Source organism: Platalea leucorodia, assembly GCF_965183815.1.
Source record: "Platalea leucorodia genome assembly, chromosome: 9".
In the NCBI taxonomy this organism is placed as follows: domain Eukaryota; kingdom Metazoa; phylum Chordata; class Aves; order Pelecaniformes; family Threskiornithidae; genus Platalea; species Platalea leucorodia.
In genome coordinates, this window is record NC_138831.1 from 51,033,753 (window position 1) to 51,061,141 (window position 27,389).

Below are 27,389 nucleotides of genomic sequence, written 5' to 3' on the forward strand. Positions count from 1 at the left end.
TTGAAATTAAAAAAGTTTATTTGAAGATTTGTAAAACAGCTTTGTGAAAGACTAACATTTCCAAGACACTACGATATGATAATGCATTTTCCTATTGTTAGAATATAAAAATGTCACAGTCCTTCCACTATCTAAATAAAAACATACATTTATGAACCAAACATTTTACTTCCAACACCAAGAACGCAAATGGGTTTGAAAGTCAGACTAATCGATAGCACCAACACTAGGTGACCACAGCCCCGACGGGTCCGAGCGCCCGGGTTTGTCGTTACTACGCAATACAGCGGGTCAGCGAAGCAAATCTTAATGGCACGACAGACCCACGAGCACGGAAGAGTTCGTACAATGAGACCTCGTAACGCAATCTTTGTACATTCCACTGATGCAAACAACAGTAGCAAGCCAGAAACACCAAAGAGTTCCCGTTAAACTCCAAGCTTCCATTTGGGGACAAGAAAATCTTCAGAACTTACAAATGCCAGTTCCATTTTAAACACACAACTTTATTCACTTTACGTTTACATAATTTGTGCAAGAGACACATGTGCAATAGAAAGGTGAAGAACAAGATGTAGCAGTGGACAGTATGACAAGGATCCAATTATCACTTCGCTGCAAAGCAGCACAGTATTATACTGCTTTCCGATGATACTCAGGAGGGGCTACTTCATAGTCACTGGCGCTAAACAGTGCGGAGGAATTCTTTGCTAAATACCTGTGAAAAATAACGAAAAGATTAAATTACCTTCTTGCCTGAAGTCTCCGTTGGTTAGCATCACGAGTGAATCGTTAGGTGCTTGCTGAGACCATAAAACATGATTTCAACAGTACAAATCTAACATGTAGCTACTAAAAAGTCAGCTGTGTAGAGCAAGTCAAGATTTGACAGCTCATGCCAAAAAAAAAATAAAAATCAATTCCAAACAAGTTGTCGAGGAACTCTGGCTCCAAGTGAGCACAGGGAGGTTAAGATCAGCAGGATGAAACTGTTGATGTTTGAGGTTCAGTCAGCTGCTGGGCTGAGAACCGATTTCCTACCGATGGTAGTCAGAGGGGTAGGGACAAGGAGCAGGACACCATGAAGTTCTGTCTGCACAAACACGGAACTCAAATGGCCAAGTGAGTACGGCTGGAGCGAAACGAGCAGTGGTCAGCTAAGGGCGATAGCAGAAGGTAAGCGTTACATGCCATTACTCCTCATCGAACGGACTCGGGGATTTCTGGTCCATGCACTGCCTTCACAATTCTATCTTCACAGCTGGAAGCTCTCGAGCACTTGCGTTTACTTCAGGCTTACCCACAAGACTACGATCTGCTCAAGCCTCTAGGACTATTCCAAGGCAAGTTTGCCCTGAAGTCAGGCTGATCCATTTCTAGTTCTACTACAGAGCTGTCTTGGATTTGCTGAGGGCTTTCTTTCAACTTCCGACAGCTTACCCCATCACACTGAGGTAAAAGCTACTATTTACTGGCAAAACAGCTTAATGCTTTGTTAGCTGAAGTATTTACAAATCAGTTACTTGCAAACACTATCAGCAGACCACTAAAGTCTTGTATGAAAATACACAGAACATTTCTCCATGAGATAATCACAAATGGAAGTTTACAGCTTTAGTAAATTTGACCAAGAAGATCTGCCAGCACAGCAAAAGCAAAGAGCTGCAGCGACGCTGCGAGCTCGCACACGGGTTCATACCACACGCCGGTCCCTGCCTATGGCTGTAAATAAATTGCAGAAGCGTAACGCTACATTCCTCCAGTGCAGCACAGACGCACGGAAGCATACGTGCATGTGGGGGAATACAGGTATGACATAGGCACGAAACTGAAGTTTAATTCTATTTAGAATCTCACATTCAGGAAACATTTACAGGTGAACTAAGCAGCAAGTGACTCCATAGTTCCTTGGAGCAGTGAGGAAGTACTTCATCACCTGCCTGAAATCAAATAGCCTTTTTTTTCTTTTAAGAAACATTTCACATTAAAGTCTTGTATTTAGGATGAGGTTTTCATCCTAAAGATAACATGCCTACAGCACCACAGCGTAGTACAGCGCACTAAAGCTACAATGACAGTTTATCCCAGAAATAACACGAGTAAGGGTCATCAGTTTTTAACATTTGCTCAATTGTTGTTGAGTAACAACCATTGTGCAATTTAATAGTTTGGTGTAATTGGCATCTGCTTTTTATAGCAACTACAAATAAATGCTTCAACACTGATTTTTAAACAAGTAGCAGACTTGGACAGTTTAAAAGTGCAGACTAATAGATACGTAAACACACGTTTAACTAGCAATAACCTCAGTATAACTGGAGAGAAGCTAAAGCCGGTCTTACCCATGTTACTGTACAGCATGGCTTGAGAAAGCTTCACTGCAGTCTTTGATGAACACATCATGCACAAGCCCAAGATACAGATATATACATATACATATATATATATATATAACAATTGTTCACTGAAAATAGGCCACATTACAATAGCCTGTGCTTACTTAACTTTTTCCTTCTTGCTGAAAGACTTAAAAGGTACTTACTTTAAGAAGTCATGCAAATAGTTTAAAAGCAAAGCCAGACTCTTCTCATCCAGAGGAGTGTAAGCAAGCATAGCTCCAATTCGCACTGTTTCAAAAGAAGTAGCACTTGTTAGTTATAAACAACAACTTTAACAAGTATTTCAGTACTGCCGAAAACCTTACAGTAGCATATAAAAGCAGCCCAGGAATCTATTTCAATAGATAAAGCCCACCTAAAATACCTAGGCTGTTCAAACCCATTTCCATTCTGAATCCCGGAGTGGCTCTGAACATTTTAGGTACGTGGAATAAGGAAAGAACGAAAGCGTATGTTTCATAGTTGCTGGTCAGGTTTCTGCAGTTCACACCCCCAGACGCAAGAGAGGAAGAGGAAGCATTTGAAGACTTCTGACTGCTCGGCTTCGGTCTCTGGAGGCCATACTCACCAAATAACCTCAGCAGGTGTGGGGCACCATAGACTTGGGACATCGGAGCATCTGGGTGATCTGCTAAAATTTCAGCGTATTGGGGCCTCTCAAACTTGTACAGTAGTTGAGTTCCCAGCATGACATTGAAGTATTCTTTAATTCCAGCCACGACTTCATTGACTGCATACTCCCTGGTAAACAGAGGAAACACTGCAAGTCTTGTTCAAGTGACTGGGTGGACACAAGATGAGGGTTGGCTTGGCGAGGCCATCAGGATCGTAAAGATCTTTTACCAGCCTTCAGATTTTTCAAGGAAATTTCTCTGGAGGCCTTAAAATGTACAGCCACAGGGAGTGATGCACTTCAAGACCTCCTTTAAAAATGGACTGTTCTGAACTCAGTAAGAATTTAGGCAAACCAAAAAAAGCCTTGCTTTCAGTCATCTACTGACAAAGACGTTAACTCTTAGAGCAGTCCTTCCAAAGCAGCAGTACTTCTAAGGACACTTACCAGCTCTCGTGTTTTCAACCAAAGTTAACCCCAACTCACATCAGCTTAAGAGTACAATACTCTAAGTAATCAGACCGAACTCCTGCTTAACAGAAAGGGACAGCCACCCAATGCTTCAGGCAACCGCCCCTTTCTAACTAGGCCTCTCAATGCCATACTCCTGCAGGCCTCCAACTTCACAACTAATTGGAGAATAACTGTGTAGGAATTAGCAGTGACACTGCAAGTCTGAGAAGTACAACCCTCATTCCACCCTGCAAACAAATTTAGAACAGACATTAGGACAATTACATAAAAGAATGTTAAAACACCCTGACAAGTCAATAGTATGCTTCCTCTTGAATGGAAGATAACAACTTCACATTTCTAGTTTCTCTCCCTTTAAAACAGGAAGCCTTTGTTCAAGAATAAACACACCTTGTTTGTTGTCAGGGCTGGACTGCTGGGCTAATTACAAATAAGAATCTTCAAAGCTATCACCTCCAGGTAATTAGCTCTGCCCATCTGATTCCTTCAAAAGTCATCGTCTACCTCCCTGTCCCCCACCCCTCTACCTCCATGGGAGAGTCCACCCGTACAGCAACGCTTTGCTCATCTGCTAGGCAGCTTTTTTGATAGCCTGTTCATCTCGCGCCTAGCAAGTGCCACTGAATTTATTCACCCAACGCAGGAAGCCTGAGCTAGAACAAAGGGGCGGAGAACTATTCACTCGGCTTATATCAGCTTCCTTTAGGAAAAGGCTTAGGGTAAGTGAGGGAAGCAGAAATGACATCCAGAAAGCAGAACCGCATTCTTGAATTACCTCCTCAAAGATTCCTAAACTCCTTGATCACCTTGGTCTTGGAACACAAAGCTGGACATAGGGCTGGGACATGTGCGAAAACCTTACTAAGTCTTCCGTGAAATACAAGTCCAACAACAACAGCAAAAGAAGTATTTAAGGTTTGAAATGACCACTACTTACTTGTTATCAGTATTTCCTCGTGATTTTTTGTAGTTTGCATAATCCTCTAAAATGGAGTCAACATTCTTCTTAGCAGGAAGATAGAAGAGCTACACAAGAAGCAAAACCAAACAAATACAAGTTGTCCAATTTATGCAGGCATTTATATCTGCACGCTAAAATTGAATCAACATACATAAGGACATTTCTAGAATAAAATTAACAGGTTAAGATGTTATGTGTGATTAAAGGAACACTCAACTGGTTTAGCTGTGCACACCAAAAACCTGTAACAGTTGTGCTGCTCAACAGCAACCTGATGATGAACGGCTAAAGTCACCCCAAGAGGCAAAGGTACGCAGCAAAGCGCACACGTGCCCCTGCAGACCTGCCGACGCCAGGCCACGCAGCAGGTACAAAAGCAACGGTGACCGTTTTGCCTGTCCTTCTGTCTGCTCCTCTTCTTGCACCCACAGCTCAGCACCTAGCACTGCAATTGCTGCGAAGCAAATAAGCCTGCCAAGCACCTGCCGGGAAGTTCCACTGCCCGCACAGTCTGGAGAGTACCACACCTACATCAGAGCTTAGAGAATTGAAGACAAATTCTCCCAGCCATGATTCACCAAGAATTAACTTCCATCTTCGATACCGTACACAGATCATCTGCACCCACAGACCCTAGTTCAGTCGTATAGGGCAAGGCTCAGCAAATTCACATAGTTGGGGGTTTTTTTCAGGCGTGGGCCCCAGTTCGCTTATCTATTTCCATTCACAAGATCAGTACAGTCTGAAGGCATTCGGGGGGAAAAAAAAAAAATTCTCCAGAACTGGAGACAGTGTAACACACAGCGATGCTTAAGCACCTTCACTGCTGGTGCAAGTTTAAGATTTGTATTCACCAAGAAAAGTCAGCCTTATCCACGCAGGACTTGAACAAGATTTTTACACGTCCGGGAGTGCAAGAACAGAGACGGCACCTCAGAGTAGCAGTAAGTTACAGCACGCAAGTGCAACCTACCAAACAACAGCAAGCAGTTTTCAACAGGATTCTTTTCTATGCTCCTCGCCAATTTTAGTAAGCAGTTTCACACAAGAAACAAGTCATGATTCATTATTAAGTTTTAAGTTCATGAAAATGTTTTATACTTTTAAAATGGAAAGCAAGGTTTAATTTACTGTATCGGGAAGCTTTATATGGATCCACCCTGGCAGAAGTTAAGAATCGCTATCCTAAGCAACAGCTTTCTGTCAGAGCTGTAGAACAACTTAAGATGCTTGCAGAACTTGGCAGTGAGTGACACGTGAAAAAGGCAGGAAGGAGCTGAGATAAAATATGCATCACATGTGACGTTCCTACAGACCAATTCTCTACTAACTAAGTAAACTCTTCAGAAGATACCAGCAGGCCAAGCATGTGTAGAGTTAACACCACACTTAAAGCTTAAATAAGTTTTTTTAAGTTATTTGCCTTTCTAGCTTATGCTTGATTAGACTGAGTCTATTCTACAAATTCACATGCAACGCTGCTGAGCCACAGTCCTCCTCACAGGTGACCGTTGGTTAAAATCCAACCAGAATGAGAACTGTCAAGTAAGCCATCAGGCTGCTGTCAAACTCTCCACGAGATTTCACTACACTGCACTGGAAGAGGAGATGAAATGCTAGTTTCAGTGTCCTCGCCTATACCTGGCCAGATTGCTCTTTTGACCAATTACCTGCTTTTGCCTGGTGATCAAGTCCCAGTCATCTACCAGCCATGGTTTCAGCTCTTCTGGGATTTTCACCTTTACTTCAACTCTGTTCATAAATGTTTCTTCCTAAAAAAAAGTGAAGCCAGACCAATTACTTTCAGATAACTGTCCAAGCTAAGAGTCACCCACATTCCTTGTTTTTACAACTGAAATACACCACTGGACTGAGGAATTACTACCATAACTCCTCCAGGCTCCACAGGGAACAAGGAAATAGCTTAGTTTTTTCAAGGCCACTTGGGAACCTTGGTTTTGCAAGTTGTAACATTTCACACTGCCCTACTGCAGGACAAAGTACCACTGTCTGTATTTCTGAGCAAAGAAATGTTTTCTGTTTTCTATCAAAAATCCTGTGCGGATCAGAAATACCTACACTTTCAACCGTTGGGTCTACTCGAGCTCTCTTCTTCCTAGGAGGCTGAGGAGTCTCACTGGTACTGCTCCCTTCTCCAATTCCTGGAGCTGTACAGGAAAAAAAAAAAAGACATTATGCTGCTTAAGAAATCTGGTCAGTCAGTAAGAATACCAGTAAAAAAAGATTTAGAAAGATTTAAAAGTAAGGCTCAGATTCGTCTCAGGTCACCTTTTCACTTTTTTGTTTTTGTTTTAAATATTACTTGTATTCTGGAAGTTGCCCATAATTTGTAACAGTTTAAACTGCTATATTTACACTTATCTGAAGATGGCGGTTCCTGCATTAAAAACAAACCAATACATCAGTATCTTTCGGAAGAATCTTTGGAACCAGCGACTCAGCTTTGCAGATATGTCACATCTCCATCTCAGTAAGAAAACGTAAATTTGACCTATTAAATTGTTTCAACAGCTCCATGGAAATATCACTTTGCTTTTAATTTGCAAGAAGTCAAGATCTTGACAGACTGAAACAAGTAGTTTGTGCACAAACCAGAAAAGTATGCGTTCCTCCTGACCAAGAGGAAGATACATCTGAAGGCCAAGAGGAACAACACAAGGCAATAGTAACTAAACTTAGTTGAGGCAGATTTAAGGTCCTATTCCAGCTAAGAATCCTTCACTAAGGATATCTGCTTATATACAAAATAAAGACATACTTACTTTTCTGTTTGTTCTTTTTTGTTTTCCTGCAAGAAGAACACAAATTATTGCAAATATAATGATAGTGGTACTTAAAGAATCAAAAGTAGAAAGCCAGAAGAGTTGTCCATTACATTCAGAACAACGAGCAAATACTCGGTGGCCTATGGAGCAGTTGGGTAAAAGCACATGTAAGAACTGCCAAATATGATTTAGCATCACAATTATGATACTACAAGATTTTTTCATTTAGCAGGTTATCATTCACCATTTTTGGGGAGAAATCGCTAACTTAAACCTACAAAACCTTAGAAGGCATGCCAAGAACACACAAGTATTTAAAAACAGTACTGACTGACACTTATGCAAGTAATATCTAGAGATGTTTCATACTTTCCAAGTGCTTTTGGAAAACTACACTAGATTTGTAGGTGTTTTATTTCTGTATTTCAGGGATCACTTAGAGACAGAATATGGCACAAGGAAACAGGAGTGCTGGGAATTATTGGGTAAGTCTTCCAGTAAAGTAGTGAAAAACACATAGTTTTACCACTACAGCAGTAGAGGGAAGCTTAAATAGCACCAGCAGACATAAATGCTTATGCTTAAATAGCACTACCAGAATGACATGCGTGAAGCTGCATAGACTGCCTACAACTCCACCATCATCTTTCAGGGGAGACTGCAATTACACCTGCCATTTATTAGGAACATTTGGAACAGTACCGAATGGCCTTGTCCCTAATATTTATCTTCTTCCAAATGCTTCTCTGAACACTTACTGTTTTCTAATTTATACACTTCACGCTTCTCTAAAGTCTCTATCCTTAGCCCTTATTTTTATTCCAAAGGAAAAGCTGTACTTCCAAAATTTTAAAGACACCTGAAATACAATGCACACGACATGTAAATATTCAGATAGGTCGAGAGCATCAATGACAAAATTAAACCGTCCTGGCAGGTATTTTTGTTATTATCTTAACTTTGTATATTTACTAACCATTTTCAGAAAATTTTAATTAAGAGTACTACTAGTCATGTTTCAATCTGCTCACTATTAATAGGAGTCCAGTTAAACCTCTCCAAAAATTGCAGATTGTGTGGATAAAACTCTTTACCAGTACAAGGTTATTTCCTTGGAAATTCACCGCTATCTCAAGTGACTCTTGTATTCAGGCTTTGAACTGGTTTTATCTGGCTCAGGAAGTAGGCAGAGTTTTTAGGAAGGTCTGAAGATAGGAAGAGTAAGGCTTTTTTCAAGCTTCAAGTCAAACAAGCATTAGGCTTAAACTGTGGGCAGAATAAAGATCATCTCTCTCCAGGAAGAAGGAACAATTGCCAAGTCACTGATAACAGACTTGTGCATTGAAGAGAAAGTCTTTTCTTCCAAACCTAGAGTAAACAAGGAGGAACAGGGAGTTCTTTCCAGAATTAAAAATCACAAGATAAAAATAATGTTAAGCATTAGTCTAGAAGCAGAGTCTTATAAAATTGGAACAGACAGGCAATATAAATGACCTAGAGAACTACTGCAATTAAGACAGTAAACCCCATCGATGTTACTGAAGCAGAAAGTCTAGCATAAACCATTCTAGGCAGTTGCTTGTGCGCTCCCACCTCCTTCCTTATATTTCCTGATTCCTTATATTCAAGTCATATGCCTCTCCTTCAAGTCAAAGCAGCCATCTGTGCAAAGTCTAAAAGACAAATCTGAGTTAGGAAACAAGCAGAAAGAGCTAAGGTTAGAGAGAAAAACATTAGCGCTTGGCAGATTTTGACAGACTGTCTGGAATAATACTCTTCACTAGGTGAAGGCAGCTGTGCGAGGTGAAGCGCTGCTGTCGTGTGCAGTAATTGAAGCATGCAGCTCACTCAGTCCAGGAGAAAGATGGGGCATCTGTATCGCAGAGGTTAGACAGCCCTGCTGATAAAAGTTGTAGCCAGAGATGAGCAGCACATCTTCGATAGCTAGATTCCATTAATCAGACCAAGCAGACTCTCATTTTGAGACACAGAGCTGAAGAACACTGTGCGTGTTCCTCATGACAGCAAATAATCCCTTCCTGCAAAGACAAAGGGAACGCAAGTCCTGAAGCAACACAAAAAGATGAAACACCTCTAGGATAGATTAAAACCCATCCTTTTGTGCCACTTCACAGCTACACTATGAACAGCAAGCCCTATACTGCTGTATAAAAGCAGTATAAAAGCTTTCATTGACTTCTCTTATACAGAAAGTACAGCCCAACCGCTATTCTTCATTCACATATTTCTCTACTGACTGGCATTTTTCACTGAAAACCAACAACAAAACTAAAAAGCAGCCCCGATGTTTCAAGGGAGCTTTGTGAAAAGAGTTTAATTAAAGACTGAAGAGAGCTGCAAGGTGCTGAAGATGTCACAGTTCAAACTTAAAGGATGCATCCCCCTGTAGTCAGCCATTACCTCCTCAAAGCAGCAGGGCCAGCCGTCAGTTCTGGTGAGCAGCTAACCCAGCCCTCACTGCAGGGTTTTATTTTAGCCGAACAACAACACGCAGCTGTAACAAGAATAGTCAAGTACAGGGGATGAAAATGTGGGGCTGAATTAGAAAGCCAGAAGTAAATGAACTACTGACATAACCATCTGAAATTGTGTAGAAACAAGATAATCAGCAGAAAACAAGCAGTATTACAGCTTCCAGAACAACTCACAACAATGAAATGCTATATATCAAAGGTGACAGACTCAGAAGGAAAATAAGTAGTCCATGCCACAGGAGCGTAATACTGAACTTCCAACCTCAGCATCCAAAACAGGACTGTGTTCACGATCAAATGGCGAGCCTAAAGAGGATGCCATAGAAGACAACATACTGGAAGACTGCGCTGCGCCTTTTACAGACATTCAGCAGAAGAAAGATAATGAACTATCTGTCACAGAGCTTTGGGTGCCACCTCAAGAAGCCAGCAATCTTTGCGCAAAGGAGTTGGTGTGAATGCTCAGAGCTCTAAACCGGAGCATCTTCTGGGACATGTCTAGAAAACTGTCAGTAGAAAATAAAAATAGCTTAGAAAATAGAATTCAACACAGACAAATGACATCAGGAAAAAACCAAGACTTTGGAAAGTTTAACTACTCCACAACAGTTAGGAGTCCATGACCAGGTAGATAAAAATGTTGTGGACAATTACAAGCATTTTACTTTCCCCAAATCCCTGTGCCTTTTGAAGGGACTTAGAGGTGTGTTAGAACCTCCCTACCATAGTTGGTTAAGATATGAGCAGCAGAGAATGAAGGCAGCTGCCACTTGGTCTCAGGCACTTGAGTTCAATACATTTGTAAATGCCAGAAAAAGGAGATTAGGTGCCAGTTTACTGATAAAACAACAATTGTAACGAAGCTTTAAGAAATCATAAAGTCTCTCCTAATACCAGGTGACTAGTAATAAAAAAGTAAATGGAAGGATTCAAGTGTGAAAAATAAGTATGTTGGAAAAAAGTATGAAAGCAGCCACTATTGCTCGAGCAGCTTGGTCACTAACTTCGCTGTGAGAAGCAGCATTCCGATCAAGATTCAATTAAACCATCGAACATTATCAGCAAAAGGATAAAAACCAAAGTCTGGATTATATACACCTATGTCTCCTGTGCCTGGTCAGGCAACCTGACCTTAGAAGGCACACCATAAAACTAGAAGAGGTAAAGAGAACAAAGAACAGTTGGCAGCGTACAACAGCTTCTATACGAGGAGCAACCAGGCAGACAAGGGCTTTCGCTAGCTGCCAACTGGGCAGGAAGAAGGGAAATGTGGCAGAGGTATCACCAGCGACAAAAGGTGAAGCCTGATGAACTAATCAATCTTTCCTCAAGATAGATGAAAAAGACCAAAAAACCAGAGCAGCAGACATTAAAGAGACAGGAGGAGCCATCCTCTTCCCTCCCCTTTCAGCACAGTACTGAATTAAAACGAGAACACGCTGCCACAAGATGATGGGGATGCCAGAAGTCCAAATGGTTCAGAAGTTATTAGATAAATATAAGCCAGTCCTACACAGGGCTATTAAACCCATCACATGGATACAGCCTACAGCTCCGAAGTCCCTTAATCCCAGGCTGCTAGAAGCCAAAAGGGTATCTGGGGGAGAAGAGCGTTCCAGACTTGACTCGCTTACTATCCCTAAGCACATGTTACTGGTGACCATCAGAGAGCAGAGGAGGTTAGGAAAATCTCCTGCTTGAGCCGGTGTAGCCGTTCCAACGTTGTTACGGCCCTGGACAACTGGCACGTAGGCAGTGCTCACATGCCGCTTGACATTTAGAGGACGTGAAGTAGCTTGTGAGAGAGCTACTAGCTGTGCCAAAGATAGCAGGGGATGCCACAGGAGACAGGCAGCAGGAGCATATGCCTTTGCGTAGTATGTTCAGATTAAGAACAAGACTTCTATTAGAAGAAAAAACAATAACTCCCAAGTTGAGATACTGTTTTGAGAGCATCTCCGATGAGACTGCTTGCATACATCTCATTTAAAAACAGATGCTGTTCTCAAATTCGTTATTCGGTGCCATATCTTCCCTCCAGAACACTCTCAGCTGCCCTTCTTATTTTCCAAGCACCCGTTAACTCTGATTGTTCACTGATTTTTTGCAAGTTAATCATATCAGGCCCATCAAAGGTAGCATAAACTCTTAGGAGCTGGAATTCAGCAGAGCTACATATAAAACAGTCTGGAGAAGCCAGTATCTGTAGTGTTATATTTCATTTTTGGCAACCTGCTATAACCATACAAAATTTCTTTCTATGACAGCTTCTAGTTATCATAAGATGAACAATTATTTGAAAAACAAGTGTATACAACCTGCGTTTCATGCACATTTCTATTCGATCAAATACTGCTCACAAACGGTTTCGAAAGCTTTTTGAACCAGTTGCTGCAGTTTACAGACACAGTTATTCTGAACAGACTCAAGCCAACAATAAAAATACAGCGCATTAAGGAGCCGGTTCAAACCTCACATTTCTAACACCATCTGTCGTAGCAGCCTCGCTCCCAAGGCTTCGAGAAGACAGTGCAGTTTGTTACCGATTTCCATGGAAGCAGAACTCCAGGCTACGGTAAGCATGCAGACCAACTGCAATCTTCTAGAACTATCCAGTTTCAAAAATCTGAAGTCAGTTGTCCTCCGCTTTGTTTTAAACAGTGGACACACTGAATGCATTTGACTACTCATATTGTACCCTTTCCCAACTGAAAAGGTGTACATTTCAGAGAAACTAAAAACTGGTAGTCCGTACTGGCTTTAAAAAATACAAAAAACCAAAATGATATACCGCAGTACCTGTAATCATTAACTGAACTGCTACCAAAGCTTACATTAATGCAACTGAGGACTTTAAGAGTCTCTAAAAGAAATCTATGAAAGCAAGGAGATTTGGATTTCAGGATGAAAATCCTGGTTTGACAATCCATCCTTAACTCACCGCGTCGATATTGTAGGGGTCTCCAAACAGCAAACAGTATGCGCTCCATCTCGTCTGAAAAATCTAGGCACAATGGGGGTTGAGTTAAGGAAAGAATGTCAGACCTCGTGTTTAGCCTTAAAGAGAATCTATTTAAGATTCAAAAATTTACCTTTTTAGCAGCATATTATAGTCTTACTGAACATTCCTGGAGGATAAGTTGTGCTTAGATTGTGATTTCCTTTCCATTATTGTTTGGCTATCTGAAGAATAAGTTTCAAAATACAGGTTACCTTTCCCTCTGTTCAATCCTCCAAGAATGCTACAAAAGGTAAATTTTGAGGCCCAAATAGGTTGACAGTGTTACCCTTTTAGAATAGTTGTGTGATCAGTTTCTCCCCCTCCCCACCATCAGTACTTTATGTATCTGCAATGACCTTAGATTTACAACAAGGGAACAATCCAGAAGTTTTATTTTGGAACTGTATTTTGAGATTTTTCAGAAGCCATCTTGCCTTTAGCTGTAAGCAGGATCTGAGAAGCAGTAGTTTGGTCAATAACAAATCAGTATCACAACCCTGCATCGCTGCTAGGGTCAGGCAAAGTATTTCCTCTTCCTCAGCCTCCAAACAGGGAAGAAAAACAGGGAGGCTTTGTTGAAAGCAGCACAGGTCTAATTTAGAAGGATGCATTGGATGCTGGTAATGGCTAGAGACTAGGAGCAAGATCAGTGCAACGAGCATATGGGACCCTGTTGTAAGTAACTTTCATAACACAAGACTGCTGTTCTAATGACAATAGTTTTCCTTCTTCCCCTTTACAACTCTGAAAATCCACCATCAAGGAATTAATTTTTCCAATCAACATGAAACAGAAGTTTCAGAGAATTAGCTTACTGTCTGTTTTGCTATGCTGGAAACAACCACCCATGCCGAGGACAGCGATGACAGCAAAAAGCAAAGCCACTCCCTTTCCCCAACTGGTTTCAACCAGAGAGTAAAGACAGACCCGGTAACATGCTTTCAAGCTTTGGAGTTACACAGAGACTTAAGATGAAGTCATTTTTGCTGTGTGGGTCTCCCTTGGATGCAACATTATTACGTGTGGTCGAGAGGATTAAGCCAACTTTGATTTCAAGCACAGGTTAACATTTAGCATTTACTCAGCCAGAGAGAGCAGCTCATCCCACTGCAATCAGCCTGCACTATCAAGATGAGTAAAGCTGACAGTACGGGGAACCTAATCCTGAAGTTACTATTGGGATCTTCTCTGTAATGCAAATCGTAGACATTTACAATTGAGTCATCGCTACCTGTGTCAAAGCTACACATGAAACTAAGTCTACTCCCACTGACTAAAACACAAGAAGACTCAGGTGTAACAACCCCTTAAGCAGCCAAATTAGTAATGGTCATAATTTAGATCTGTTTTAATTAGATTTTTAATGACATCCATGAGGAACTGTCCAAACAGACATTTGGCTTGGGGTTTATTTCACCCCCAAATGAAGACAAACGGGCGACTAGGTCCCTGCCAGAGGTCCGTCCTGAGCTGACAGAGCACACCAAACCGGTGGTGTTAAAGCACCTGGGAATCTACAGCAACAGACCACAAGAGAGCATGCATGCAGCGTTATGGCCAGATCCATCGGACTCCCCATTCCAGAGCCCAAGAGCCAATTTACAGCCTTGGCTAGGCTTTGACTAATCCCAAAGTGAAATCTGCATTCAGGATCTAGAGAAAAAAAAAAACCTGTACCTACTACCGCTGCACTTCTCAAATCAATGACACATATTTCATGACATAAAGTTGCCCATAAATGAGACATGAAATCTGAGGCTACTGCCAAATGCTCTTCTTGGGAACTGATGTCATTTCAGCAGCTTCCTCATGAAGACTAGAATCATAAATGAAGTCAGGAGTTCAAAACATCACATTAGTAATGACCATCTTCATAATTAAGTGAAGTACTACCCCAAACAGAAGAGTTTCATGGCACATGAGCAAAGCAGTAGAGCTGTACTGAGCGTATGAGAATCCAAACATAACACCACACAAGCCTATTCTCAAAAACAAAAAGGATGGAATGAAAGAAATCTGACCGTTACATCCTGAAATTATTTTTTCTAATAAATGTCTGAGCTTGCTTCTGGTCTCTTAAGATGCAAAACCATTTTTAATAGCATATGGGTTTCGTTTTGTCAACAACAGCGGAACAAAGACTCCTGAAATGCAGTTTTAACAACTGTACAGGAAGAAGGCAAGGCATTTTAAGGATTTTATTCAAAAGTGCTTGCACAGCTTGGAAGAACTGTACAATTCTATATAGAAACCGATTTCACCGAGATACACGAATCTTACAGGGACTCACCACTTTTTGAGTGTCAGTTCACTAGCTTAAGAGGAACAGAGTGCGAAAAAGTACAGAGTGTTAGTGTCTACTCAGTACCTCGATTCCGTATTAAACACTGCACAATCTAAGAAGGCAGTTTTAATAAAATACTTCAACAAAGGCCTTTTTGATACTCCAAAAGTGAAACACAACTTTCATATGGGTTGTGTCAGAAGTACTGTAGTTTAGCCTGCAGAACCATTCTAAGAAAATTACTATTTAAAGATCAATAGTAAAACTGACAAGCAAAAGTCTGGGAGGTTTGTTGGGTGGTTTTTGTTTTGGTTTGGGGTTTTTTTGTGTTTTGGTTTGGGTTTTGTTTGTTTGTTTGTTTGTAATAAAAAGCTTCTTACACTTCAACATTTTTCTGCTGCAGACCAGAAGTCTTCTTGCCCGGAGCAGCACCTCTCATCTTCCCCTCTGCATATTGTTCCCTTTAAAAAAGAGTAAATTTGTAAATAAGACTTTAATGGAGAAAAAAAAAAGATTGTTTTCCCTCAAAAGGTAACGGGTTATGCAAAACATTTAGAGAATGTCTAGTAAATGGCTTTGTGAATCAGTATGCGTCATGAGCAGGAACAACTCAATATCAAGAAGATTTAGGCTTCTTCATACAACACTTAGCAGGATGAACACCCGTTTCCTCCCCCTCCCACCATCCTTGCTATTCTGAATCAGGTGGAAGCAGCACGCTACTTCTGAAAAATATAAACCAGCCTCTCAATAAAAGCATTTCTAGTAAAGAAATACAAGATTAGTGTTCATAAAAATCAAAGTATTTGTAGGCATCCCGAAGCTGTCTGAGAAGATCCATACCACTTAACAATATACTTTAAGGACACTGCAGAAGGGTCATTTTTAGCCACCTAATTTCCATGTTACAGGATGTACTTGCAGTCAGTCAGGCTCCCTCTCCATTTCATCAACCTACTCTTCCTTAAAACCTCAAGTCACCATTTTAAAGCTAAGTAGCAGCTTGCTCTTTCTAAACTGCTAGAGGATGACGATCAGAACGCCTCTGTAAGCCAAAGCATCTCAACAATAAGTGAACATATGAACCCCTCTTGAAGGCTTTTTTTTTTCAGTCACTAACTTCCCTTGATATACAGTTGTTGGATTGAGGCTCTATAAAAAAATATTTACTGACAAAGGACTTCTAACAAAAATACTTACTGATTGGCCTTTTGAAGTTCTTTTTGTTTCTGCAGATTGGTATCCACGTATTTGAGCACTCTGCTTTCTGGAACCCATTCATCCCAGCTGAAAAAAATAAAAAAAAATCAAATGATCATTCAAAAACATTACGTAATTGCATTCTACACACAACAGTCAATTAAAAGCTTCAAGGAATCTGAGGCTGAACTCTGCGTTTGTGTCAAGTCATGGACTGGCACAACTGGAAGTGTAAATTATCAAATGCATTCCCCACTGACTGAAGCTGTAACGATTTTTCTAGGGAAGTGTAACCCTCAGTCATTTCCAGAGAGTCTCCCAAACTTGAAGTATGGGCAATTTAGGAGGGAGGGGAGTGTCTTAAATTTAAAAGAAGCATCTCAGGGAAAAAAAAAAATTCTACACTTACTAAATTATGGGACACCTGTAGCCATAACTATATTACGACGCAAGTTTCCTTTATCTATTCCAACATTTTATAGGTTAACAAATTCAGCAATAAGATCTTACTGTAAGAAGAAGAGCTCTGATTTCTGTCTGTGAAGGAAACCAAGATGGCATGAATATTTGAAGAATCTGAAGTGAACGATTTAAGAGAACAGGTGTTGGGGAAATTGCCATTACGAGCAAGAATTCCACTTTGACAAAGAGTGGATTATCTGAGCAATCTGACAACTTATTTCAAATAAAACACATTAAAAGTGGCCAAGTTATTCTGAAGTATGCAAGTTCAAGCTCTCTTTATAAAGAGTTCTGTGTCATTTTCATTTCATGGCTATAGCTGCCAATCTTAGAACATCAAGGTGTCAAACCCAATACTACTACAGGAGTACAAGGTCTTCAAGAGCATTAAGACAAGGCAAGCTTAGCGTCCAAAAGTTAGAGAAACACACGTCCAGCTGTACGCATTCTAGGACTATGTTTTTAGGATCATGCTTTGGTCAGATATTTAAGCCACTTATCTTACTCCTGCCTGTACAGCTGCAAGAGACCTTCAAAAGAAGTGCTATGTAACTGTGCGGCACATTATACTGTATGATGAAGCAACTTTTTTGGTATCCTAACTGTTGATATTTGCAAAAAAAAAAAATTAAGCAGTCGAGCAATTAAGAAGTAAGAAAGGACCATAATTATAGAAACCAAAATTAAGGAGTTATATTGCCCCAGTTGTCTAGATCTTGCAGCAATGCCACTTTTAATGTAGTTAATTGGAAGCTTGAAGGCAAAAAACTCAAACAGCACAAGCAAGAAAAGCAGGAGTCACGACATCACTTATGGCACCCTTCATCAGAGATAAGCAAGGAGAGGAAGTATCAGATTTATGCTGCCTCATTAATATACAGCAGCCACCAGAAGAACCAATTACGCTCCCTGTAACTGTTGGTGTTTACAATAAAACATTTATCTGGCCACTTGGCAGGGAGGGTGTGCGGGTGCATTTAAAAAAGCTACATATTAAAACATGAAGTTCAGCTTTTAGTCACATCAGTGAGATCAAGATACTAGTGACTAAGAGTCTTCACTCTAGAGTCTGCAGCACTGAAATGAAACAAAAAACAAAAGAGGAAAAAGTGCTCTCTGAAAGACTTCTGGAGTCTGAAGGGCTGAAGCTTTTAATCGCTAAGAAAAAAATTCCACTCTTCCTGAATTCAAAACCTAGTGACAGAACAGAATTCAAATGAAAGAAAAAAAGACCATTATGTAAATGTGATAATCTCAAAGTATTCACCTTTAATAGGCTGAACATTTATTTCATGGAGACATCTTTATTCTTCAGAAGTCTCTCACCTAGAATCCTACCATTTTTGCAGAAGGGAACGGTATCTCTAACTTTACCTTAGCATGAGAGGCAAGAACTGAAATACGGGCTCAACCTGCTCCAGTGAAGGACTAAAACAGACAGCCTTTGCCATTCTGAACGCAGCCTCCACTAAGGCATGCTTCTCCAAATCTTTGCTGCCAAAAGTGGTATAAAAGTAAAGTACACTGCGTGTTTGAGTAGAGAGTTTTGCTCCGCCTCAGCAGGGGTTGCCTCTCCTACCAACACATAACAAGGAAGTTTTTGTGCTAGCTATTTCTGCCAGGGAGGAATTACAGTAACTATTTTCAAACTTGAACAAACAGAATGCTATAAAGCATTCCCGAGTCTACTGACGCCCTAAGCCAGTCTGGCGACACAACCAAAGCTCTGAAGGAAATGGTTAGTTAGGCCATGTTTTGTGTTACTCTAAATCATTGGCTTAGGTATAAAAACCATTCAGGTCGGTTTCAGAAACAATCTCCTAAGGACACAGGCATGGTAGTGCTAGGCCATCACGCTCGCACCCACACTGACAAAGCTTGCATTTTCCCATAAAGGAAAATGAAATACTGCTTTCATTTTATGCAATACTTACTTTTTATTCCAACCGCTGTAATGGATAAAGTATTTCACTTGCTTGTCCTTTATGGCAACCTTTACACACTGGAAAGGAGAAGAAAGTTCAGTCAGTACCAGTGAGAACAAAGAGATCTGGATGAGTTTTGCTTTTTTAGCTTTCAGGGTTTAAACATGCAGAGATTTCCATGCAAGCAACTGAAATACCGGCAGCTATTTCGCAGCAGAAAGTAAGTTCTCTAACACAAGTTACTGCCTATTGACCGATTTGGAAGGGCTAGGCAAACAAGCGACTCTGCTCAGCTATCCAAAGGGATGCCTTCATTCGCGAGAAGGATCAGAAACCCCTGAGGATGACCAGAAGAGTGAACAAGCATCACGTCACTACCCCCAGGTTAGCCAAAAGCCATTCACTAGAGAGCTGGTTCACATGCAGGCCCCTACCTCACAGACAGGTAAGCTGGCTGAAGTAGAGGAGTCTTCAAAAGTAAAATAAATAATATGGATCTCTACAGCCACAGAGAGAGCATTATGTTCGGTAGAAAGAGTTGCAGTAAGGGCTTTTTCTAGGTTAAGAATGTATACATGAGGTAAATAAAAACAGTTATTTCCATCAAAACACTGGCCTATGAATACAGTAACTTCCTCATATACTGATATTAAGGCAAGACCATTGAAAGAGGGAACGCATACATAACAAGGTTGCTCCAACCACTCCACAATATCACTCGGATTCAGAAGCGTCCCTCGCAAACTTTTCTGCCTCCTGGTTCAGCGCAGCCCTACTCGCAGCCTGCAAGACCCTGCCTCAGCCCATCCAGAGGAACGTGCTCCGGTGAGCTGCAACAACTGTGCACGCTGCCCGATAACGCAACCTCCTCCTGCCCCCGCAGCCTGGCACCTAAGAGCTCAAGCTACCACATCTATGTAAAAGAAAACATAGCCACAGACATGCCTTTTCCTGCAAAAGCACAGCCCAGAACAGAAACTACATAATCCACCTCATGTACCTCAACTTCTTAGCTATACCACATTAAATCCACCAACTTCGGCTCGAATAAGGCACTTTTCATCCAGAAAGGTATCAAGTCTTGTTCCGGATACACCGAGATACTGATGCCACTGTACCACTTTAACAGCAAAATAATGAGGGTGGTGTAAAACGTGAAGAATCACCCTCTTTGGCTCTAGCTTTTAGTCCCTTTTTAAGGATTTTTTTCCCATTGAAGTAAAAAATGACTCGTAAAAGTCATAATTGCTATTTCCTTTCCATGCTAATTGGGTTACCTCTAAGTATTTGAGAGGGCAGAGCCTTCTGCTGTACAGCATTTTCTCAAGACCTTTGTGGTGACTCCTTCCTGTACCCTCTCCAATTAAGAAAAATTTAATTGTCAACATAGAGAGGAACATCCTATTTCAGTACTAATCTCCAAAATGCCACATACTGAACTTAAAACTCAGTCTCACCTAGACCTGCAACTAGGAGTAAGGATATCCTAATCTTGTTTGACATACTACTGCACCAGTGGCTCATTTTGACAGTCCCGGAGTGAAAGGCAGCCAAATACAGACCGTGTGCTTAAGAAGCGTCTACTTGTTTTGAAGAATACAAGAACCGAGCATGAAGTAAAAGAAGATTCAAATATATTTCTGTACCAAAATATCTTCCTTCCTGCTGGAGGTTAGGAGTGTCTTAAGTGAATCTCATGTAACTCTGCATTGTACGGAGACGTACAAACGGTTACTGTTTGTCATAATTTTTCATACTACTCCAACACAAACAAGTGCTTCTCTGATCACCTTGCTATGGGAAGCCAAGGATACGGTCATCAGGAACAAAATAACTTACGCATTGAGAATCACAGAAGAAAAACAGATCAAAGGAGGAAAGCTAAGATTATTATTCATTACTACCTACAGAGCATCTTTGTAAAATTAAGTCCTGTTCCTTCTGCTATTTCAGGAGCCCAGAAGGATCCAGACTCTCAATATAAACAGCCAGCCAAAAGCTGTCTCGCCACCTGGGAAATCCCTTCTAGCACACCAAGCTGGCAGAGGCAGTTCCTGCAACACTCATCCCACCCTTGCGTAAAGGAGAAGAGGGGCACAGCACAGCACGGAGAAGCACACTGCTGTAGCAGCTCTGGGCTGTTTAATTGACCAAAGAGTTAAGACTGTTGCTAACAGAGATCTGTTTCCACAAAACCAGAAGCCTTGATTCCTCTCTGTACTACCACCTGGGCAGGCACTGGCAGAAGACAACACTCTGAGCATACATTCACAAGGAACTTGTCCTCCAGTTCTAGAGCAAGGGAGAGAACAGAGCAGAATCACTGAAGTGAAAATGGTTTAGACAAGCACATCCCCTGTCAACGCTCTGGATGTTATTTTTACATTAGAATGACTATTTCCTGATAGCATGAAAAGAGATGTCGGGTATTTCTAGCTGCCTCCCTACCACCACCTCTCTGAAGTTGTCCCATCAGTTAACATTTACTGATAGTAAAACCTAATGGATTTAAATCTCTGTTAAAGGTGCCCCAGGAACTTCTGCAAGTCTTCTCATCCACACAGCTACAAAAGCCCTTTGTTTCAATTTCAGAGGAAGTGGAAACAGGCAGCCAAAATAGGAGCTATACCGTCAGTAAAACAGATGGCACGGCAGCGACATCTGCTTAAGGCCCACAGGAAAAGCCCATCATTGAACGTGCCGCAGCAGAGGCCTGCAACTGAAGCAGCAGGGATACTCCTCCAAGTCACAAATCCGCAATGCATGGTTTCTGCAGTTAAAAAGCCAGCACTGAGAGTGCCACTTCCTTTGTCACTTCAATCCAGCATTGTCTTCTGCAGCGTTGTCCCATTTGAAGACCACCGATTGTACTCAGCCACCTACACCTCTGAGGAAGCTGCAGCTAACTTACTAGCTCATGCATTAGCACCAGCACCAAGTCCTATGGGCACAAACGCTTTTCAGTGTTCTGGGAACGCAGGTGTATCAGGTGTTCAACACACAAGACCACCCAGCCTTTAGTAGTTTACCAGAATAGCTCCATAGTACCATTGGGTTTTCTGGAATTTTTCTATAACATAGACCTCCATGATTTAAAACTAATTAATTTCATACATTATCAGGTTTTCCTTCATTTTCGTTTCAGTCCTTAATCCTATCTAGTGAGGCACAGCAGGTAAACTAATACCATTCCTTATTTTCTTGGGGAACAGTCAGAAGCATCTGCAGCAATAAGCAACCACACATACCTTTGCTTCATAAAGGAGAGGTCCATGAAAACAAAGCACTCGTTCACCTGAAAGAAAGTTGCAGATGAACATGTTAGAACACCACCAATGCACCATTTCTGTAAAATATGTCATCAAGCACAACATAGAATGAATCCAGTGTCAACCTGGAAAGAAATTCAAAGGCAGATACTGGTTTGAGAAGCAGGCTGGTAGCAAATTCACTCTCGTACAAAAGAGGATCAGAGCTGTGATTATTTAAGGCCATGAAGGAAAGATTCCCGAGGGCCTCCCTGAAGGGCACTCACGCAAGGGTAGCTGCATGCAAACCACGTCCAAACCTGCCCAGAGTTTTGCAAAACGGCTGGTGACTTCGGCACCAAAACTTGCAGCCCTACCCATACTCCCAGCCTCTGCCAACTCAAAGTTACGGACACCCTTGCATCCTGTTGCAAGGTTGGCACAGGGAACTCCTTCAAAGCCCTGAATTTCTGGTGCAAACACCAAAACACACTGGCTCGATACAAATGGACTACTTCAGCCTAAGTACTCAAGTAGCAAGCAGGTGAAACTGCCTTACTGTAAGGGATTCTTTCGTCTCCATGACATTGCATTCGGATTCAGAGCAGGAAGTCAGCTCTCATAAGACATCACCTCTGCGTCTTAAGCTTCTGACACGAATGACAGCGAGTGTTACGAGTGCTCCTTTTCCTGCAGGAAGGCCACCACCTGGTATTTCTAGTTCAATGGAGTCAGGAAGAGAGAGACCCTGACATTGTCTCCCCATCTGACTTGTAGGACAGAAGAATGCCATGTTTGCACAACAGCAAGAAAAATTGTTCATTTTGTGGTTTTTAAGTAGGAAGAGACTGTTCTTCAGTCTGGTTTTTTTCCCCTCAATGGCAAGGTCTTACTTTGTGGTTACGTCGTGGGAATTCGAACGTACTTCGCACAGGGTATCTGAGTACAGATGTTTCCTTCTTGAAAGCTGCAGCACCTCACACTTTCAGAGAGACAAGCTGCATGATACACTCCAGGGTGTAGCACACATCCAGTTCTTGCCGCTGTTTCCAGGGCATACGGGACAGAAGAGAGCTGTCACGGTCACCATGCGCATGCTCTGCAGTACACATACGCAGGTATTTATTCAGTCCCCAGGCTGGGCTGGGAAGGAGGGGCGCAGAAGCGGGCTGTCCCACCACTAACACAGCTCTGCATGCCACCTTCTTGTCAGCAGCTCAGGAACGACTAGGGTGGAGGAAGGACCAGTTCACGGGCTATAGTATCCTCCACTGTAAATTTTACTCTGCTCTTCAAAACCCCTTTCTGCATATTCAAGTGATAAATACAGTCAGTGGCACATCGTACCGTTAACTCTGACCCTCTTGAACCCTGTACAATTCTGGCTTTACCCCACAGACATATAACTTGACATTAACAAGACTTTTAACCAGACGGGCTCTAGACAGACACTCATTCTGCACGCAGAAATTGAGTGTCCCCACATCTCAAATTTTTTTTTGGTGAGGAGGCAGAGCAGCTCTTGCACTCATTCCCAGAACACAGTGCTGGCAGGGTCAGGGCAGTTACACAGTCTGTCGGGTGGCTGATGACAAACCACCCGATTTTCCTTGAAGAAAATTCCTTCCGACATGCCATTTCACCACCAAGACTGGCAGACAAGCAGATACAGCAACAGCCTCTTCAACCAGCACGGCTACCATCACGTTTCATCTAACGCATCCAGACTCTGATTGAACAAGATGCAACTATAAATTTACTATTCCATTCCTACACTGACTAGAAAGAACTGCTCGTGTTTTAAGACTTCGCTATAATCCAATCTGTAGGACCCTATGCTCTCCGTAGAACTGAAACAAGTATCCGTGGTAAAGTCTAAGAGCACAAAACTAGGTCAGAAATGTATTTTAGCTGGTAAAAAGATATATATCAAGAAAGATATATATATATCTTGATATATATATATATCAAGAAAGAAAAAGGTTTAGAAAGGTTCTCACAGAAGTGCCTATTTTGATACATTCAGTACTTTTACTTAATAAAAGAAAATGTCTTTATAATCAGGGCTAACAATCAGAAGTTAGATTATTATCCTCATGAATCACGGTGCTCACCAGTGCTACTGGAAAACACATCTCTATTTCCATTATTGGGCAAGGTCTTTCTAGGTAAGATGTCCACAGTTACCAAGAATTATTTTATTTACTTTTAAAAACCACAACATGAATCTCCGTTTTGCAGAAAGGGTTCTTCTGTTTTCACGATAACCTAAAAGGCTCTCGCTCCTTCCCAGCTTACTGCAGACATGCACAAGGCCTCTCCTCTGAATCTATATTCTCTCCCACACGTTGCCACCGCCGCAGCGAAACACCCACACCTATTCCTTATCCCAAAGGCAGGATTCGTAGGAGAACAGCTCTGTAGCTGGTGGAAAATATCGGAGCGTGCTCTGTTAACACCCCTGAAGGCCAAGCTACACGGAGCGGTTCTGTTGCGTACAAACGGCTGCCACGCTGGCCAGCGCGTGCTGCGCAGACGTCCGTCAGGCTCCGAAGGGGCACGCCTTCTGGCCTCACCGCGCCGTCAACACCTTCACGGGAGGAAAAGCTCCTGGAAGCCAGAATTCAACCACCCGCTCCTTCGGGTGTTTTACATGCAGAGTATTCATAGAAACAAGAGATGCTGCATCTGCGCATCAAGGATACAACTACCGATGAAGTCTCCCTGTTGATGTCAGAGCAGCAGGCTAACCAGCATCTTCAGAACAGACCAGAAAACACAGAAATCTCATCAACATCGGCAGAAGAAAAAAAAAAATCTGCCTTAAGTGACTCAAAAGTTGAATCTGACATCCGAGACTCTTCTGTATTTGCTTTAAAAAAAGTCAGCGTTGAGATGCAGAACACCTTAAGTACCCACAACTCTTAATTCATAGCTGCCCCAATGCTGATCTCGTTTGTCATGCCTGCATAGACGCATCAGCCCCTTCATTTCAAGGGGCATACTCATGCTTCTAGCTTGACATTTAGGTTTTCCTAGGTCTTATAGATTTTCACAATAAATTCAGTCTCCTCCTCACCCTTTGCTTTGTGAAAAATGCCAATATGGATAACTTCTAAGGCTACCTACCACTCTTCAGTGCACATTTAGCTTGAAAATCTACAATTAAAATAATTGTCAGTTGTCATGCTGTAAGGGCCACAATAAAGCATTTAAGTTTTAGGCCTGCAGGAAGCTTTATTCGCAGCACTGTTCTCCCTCTTAATGTTACAGTTGAGATCACAAACACATTTACATTGTGGAAAAAAGCCTAAAAATTTTAACTTCCGTACTAAATTTAGGTTGCTTATATTCCTACAGCTGTGAACATAATTTCAGCCTGGAATTCTACTTAAGTTTTAGTTTCTGCAGCTCACTTGATTTCACATTAATTATTATAATGTGAATCACACATTAAAGTCTTGATTATTTCTGCAGGTTAAGACCACCATCGGTATTAACGCATGGCATGGAATGCCGATGCACGACGGAACACGTTCCGACACAAGCAGCCATGAAGCACGTACAATTACAGTGTTGTTTAAGCTACCCAGAATGGCCGGATCCAGCCATTCTTCTGCAAACTGCGCTTTTAAAGATAAATCACATCATGTGGAAAGTCCTGCTTCGAAGCCAAAGTGAGGGACAGGTAGAGAGGAGAGGGTGAAGTGACTTTTTATTTACCATTGTCTGGCATTTTCATTTACTTATATTAGTAACAACCAGAACCGCTACCTAAAAATCAAAATGTATGCAAAGTAAGTCTCAGAAAAAGCATAATCATCATCCTTATTCACCTAAACCACCAAAATCTGGTGCTTTGCTGTAAATACGGACTCCACCACAACTGCCAGCTGTAGGCCAAATACTGCCCCGTGCCTCCCCCTGCATGAGCATCCCTAACTGAGCTCCCTTTTAAGAAAGAGGAAATAAAAAGCATGCTTCAAACTCGAGAAGATTAAAATTCTGACAGGATGGGAGATTTCAGCAGTTTTAATGCCAATGAATATTCACACCTGTGAGAAAATGAAGCATATTTAGAATAGCAGGGGATATGAAAGCCCCACATCTTGGTGGTAGGAAAGACGAGGAACACGAAGAGCGACAAAGCCTACAGGAATTCGCTTTTCCCCCACATATTCCCACACTGTTAGGGCTGAGCACTGAAAGCTAAAAACCAAATAAACCCCTGCGCTGAGGGACCACAAACACTGCAGGCCAAGCCCGGTCTGGCTGAAGGCGTTACCGAAAGCCAGCCTCCAAGCCCGGGACGGCGGGGCTGCCATCACCCCCTGCCCCGGCCCCAGGGGGAGCCCGGGCCGAGGGCAGGGGCCGCCTGCAGCGGGGGCCGGCCCGTCAGCCCCGCTGGGCGAGCAGCAGCCCGCCCGCAGAGGCCCGCTCTTCAGAAACAGCGGCCGCATTTATCCCCCCCGCCCCAAATCGCTTCCTTTGTCCCTTTTCGGCCCACCCGCCGCCGCCAAGCCGGGGAAACAACGGGCTTCAAGCCCGGCCTTCCAGCGAGCGCTGGGGGATGCGGCAGCGGGAACCAGCGGGGGCCGGCCCCGGGCCTGCACGGCCGGGCCTGCACCGCCGCCCCGGGACCCCGCGCCCCGGGACCCCGCCGCCCGCTCCCGACCAGGCCTCCGCCCCCTCGCCTCCCCTCGGGCCTCCCCGCCCCGGCCCTCACCCCGCCTCAGCCGCCCCCCGGCACTCACCCTCCTGGAATTTGGGCTTGGGGTCCTGCTTGGGCGCCATTTATAAGTGACTCTCCCTCCTCCCGCCCCCTCCCCGCGGGGGCCTCACCACCTCCGCCGCATTATGCGCGGCCGCCCCGGCCCCCGCCGCCCCGCGCAGGCGCCCTGCGCCCCGCCGCCGCCCCCGCGACCTGCTGGGACTTGTAGTCTGGGGCGGAGCGCCCCGCACCCAGGTCCCCCACTGCGGGAGGGTGAAGCCCGTCCATTGCTGGCTGCGGGGGCCGTGAGCAGCGCGAGTGGAAGCAAAAAAAAAGGTAGCAAAAAGAAAACAACGAGGCTGGTAAAATGAGCTATGCGCCCAACGTGGGGCTCGAACCCACGACCCTGGGATTAAGAGTCCCATGCTCTACCGACTGAGCTAGCCGGGCGCCCTGTAGAGCCCTTTAGCGCCGCCATACTCGGCCGCGCCCCCGCCCGTTCCCCGGCGCGGCCGCCAGGGGGCGTCGCTCGCTCGCGCGGGCACGCTGCCCCAGCTTATTTGCATAATTAACATTATCACTTAAATAATAAACTCCCCCCACCCCACCCAAGGCCGGCAGGATGGAGCCGCAGCAGGCGCAACCGGCTGGGAAAGCTGCGGGGCTGTCAGCGTCGTCCGGACGGCGCCAGCCCCCGGCCCGCTGTGCCGCGCGCGGGGATGAGGAAATGCATTTATTCTGCTTTTCTACATTTGCTCTGCTCCCTCTGCCCGGGGGGGCGCGGGGCTCGGGGAGCAGCTGGAGGCTGTCACCCCATCCTATGGCGATGC

At 43.1% G+C, this 27,389-nt stretch overlaps 1 protein-coding gene across 3 annotated transcripts; it reads right to left on the reverse strand.

The window, feature by feature from the left end:
• On the reverse strand, positions 1-26,732 carry MORF4L1 (mortality factor 4 like 1). 3 transcript variants are annotated; one of them, XM_082321898.1, is made up of 14 exons: positions 26,603-26,645; positions 22,408-22,947; positions 21,849-21,895; positions 18,610-18,677; positions 16,214-16,300; positions 15,394-15,474; positions 12,670-12,732; positions 7,231-7,256; positions 6,527-6,615; positions 6,118-6,219; positions 4,424-4,512; positions 2,968-3,140; positions 2,543-2,627; positions 1-718 (listed from the first exon to the last, which is right to left on the reverse strand). In XM_082321898.1, the coding sequence occupies exons 2-14, from the start codon at positions 22,439-22,441 to the stop codon at positions 634-636; spliced, it is 1,029 nt and encodes a 342-aa protein (XP_082178024.1). In that variant the 5' UTR covers positions 22,442-22,947; positions 26,603-26,645; the 3' UTR covers positions 1-633. The 3 variants fall into 3 exon arrangements, with proteins under 3 accessions (XP_082178024.1, XP_082178023.1, XP_082178025.1); XM_082321897.1 differs by lacking the exon at positions 22,408-22,947 and having other exon boundaries at positions 26,603-26,732; XM_082321899.1 differs by lacking the exons at positions 12,670-12,732; positions 22,408-22,947 and having other exon boundaries at positions 26,603-26,732.
• Positions 26,733-27,389: the final 657 nt, after the last annotated feature.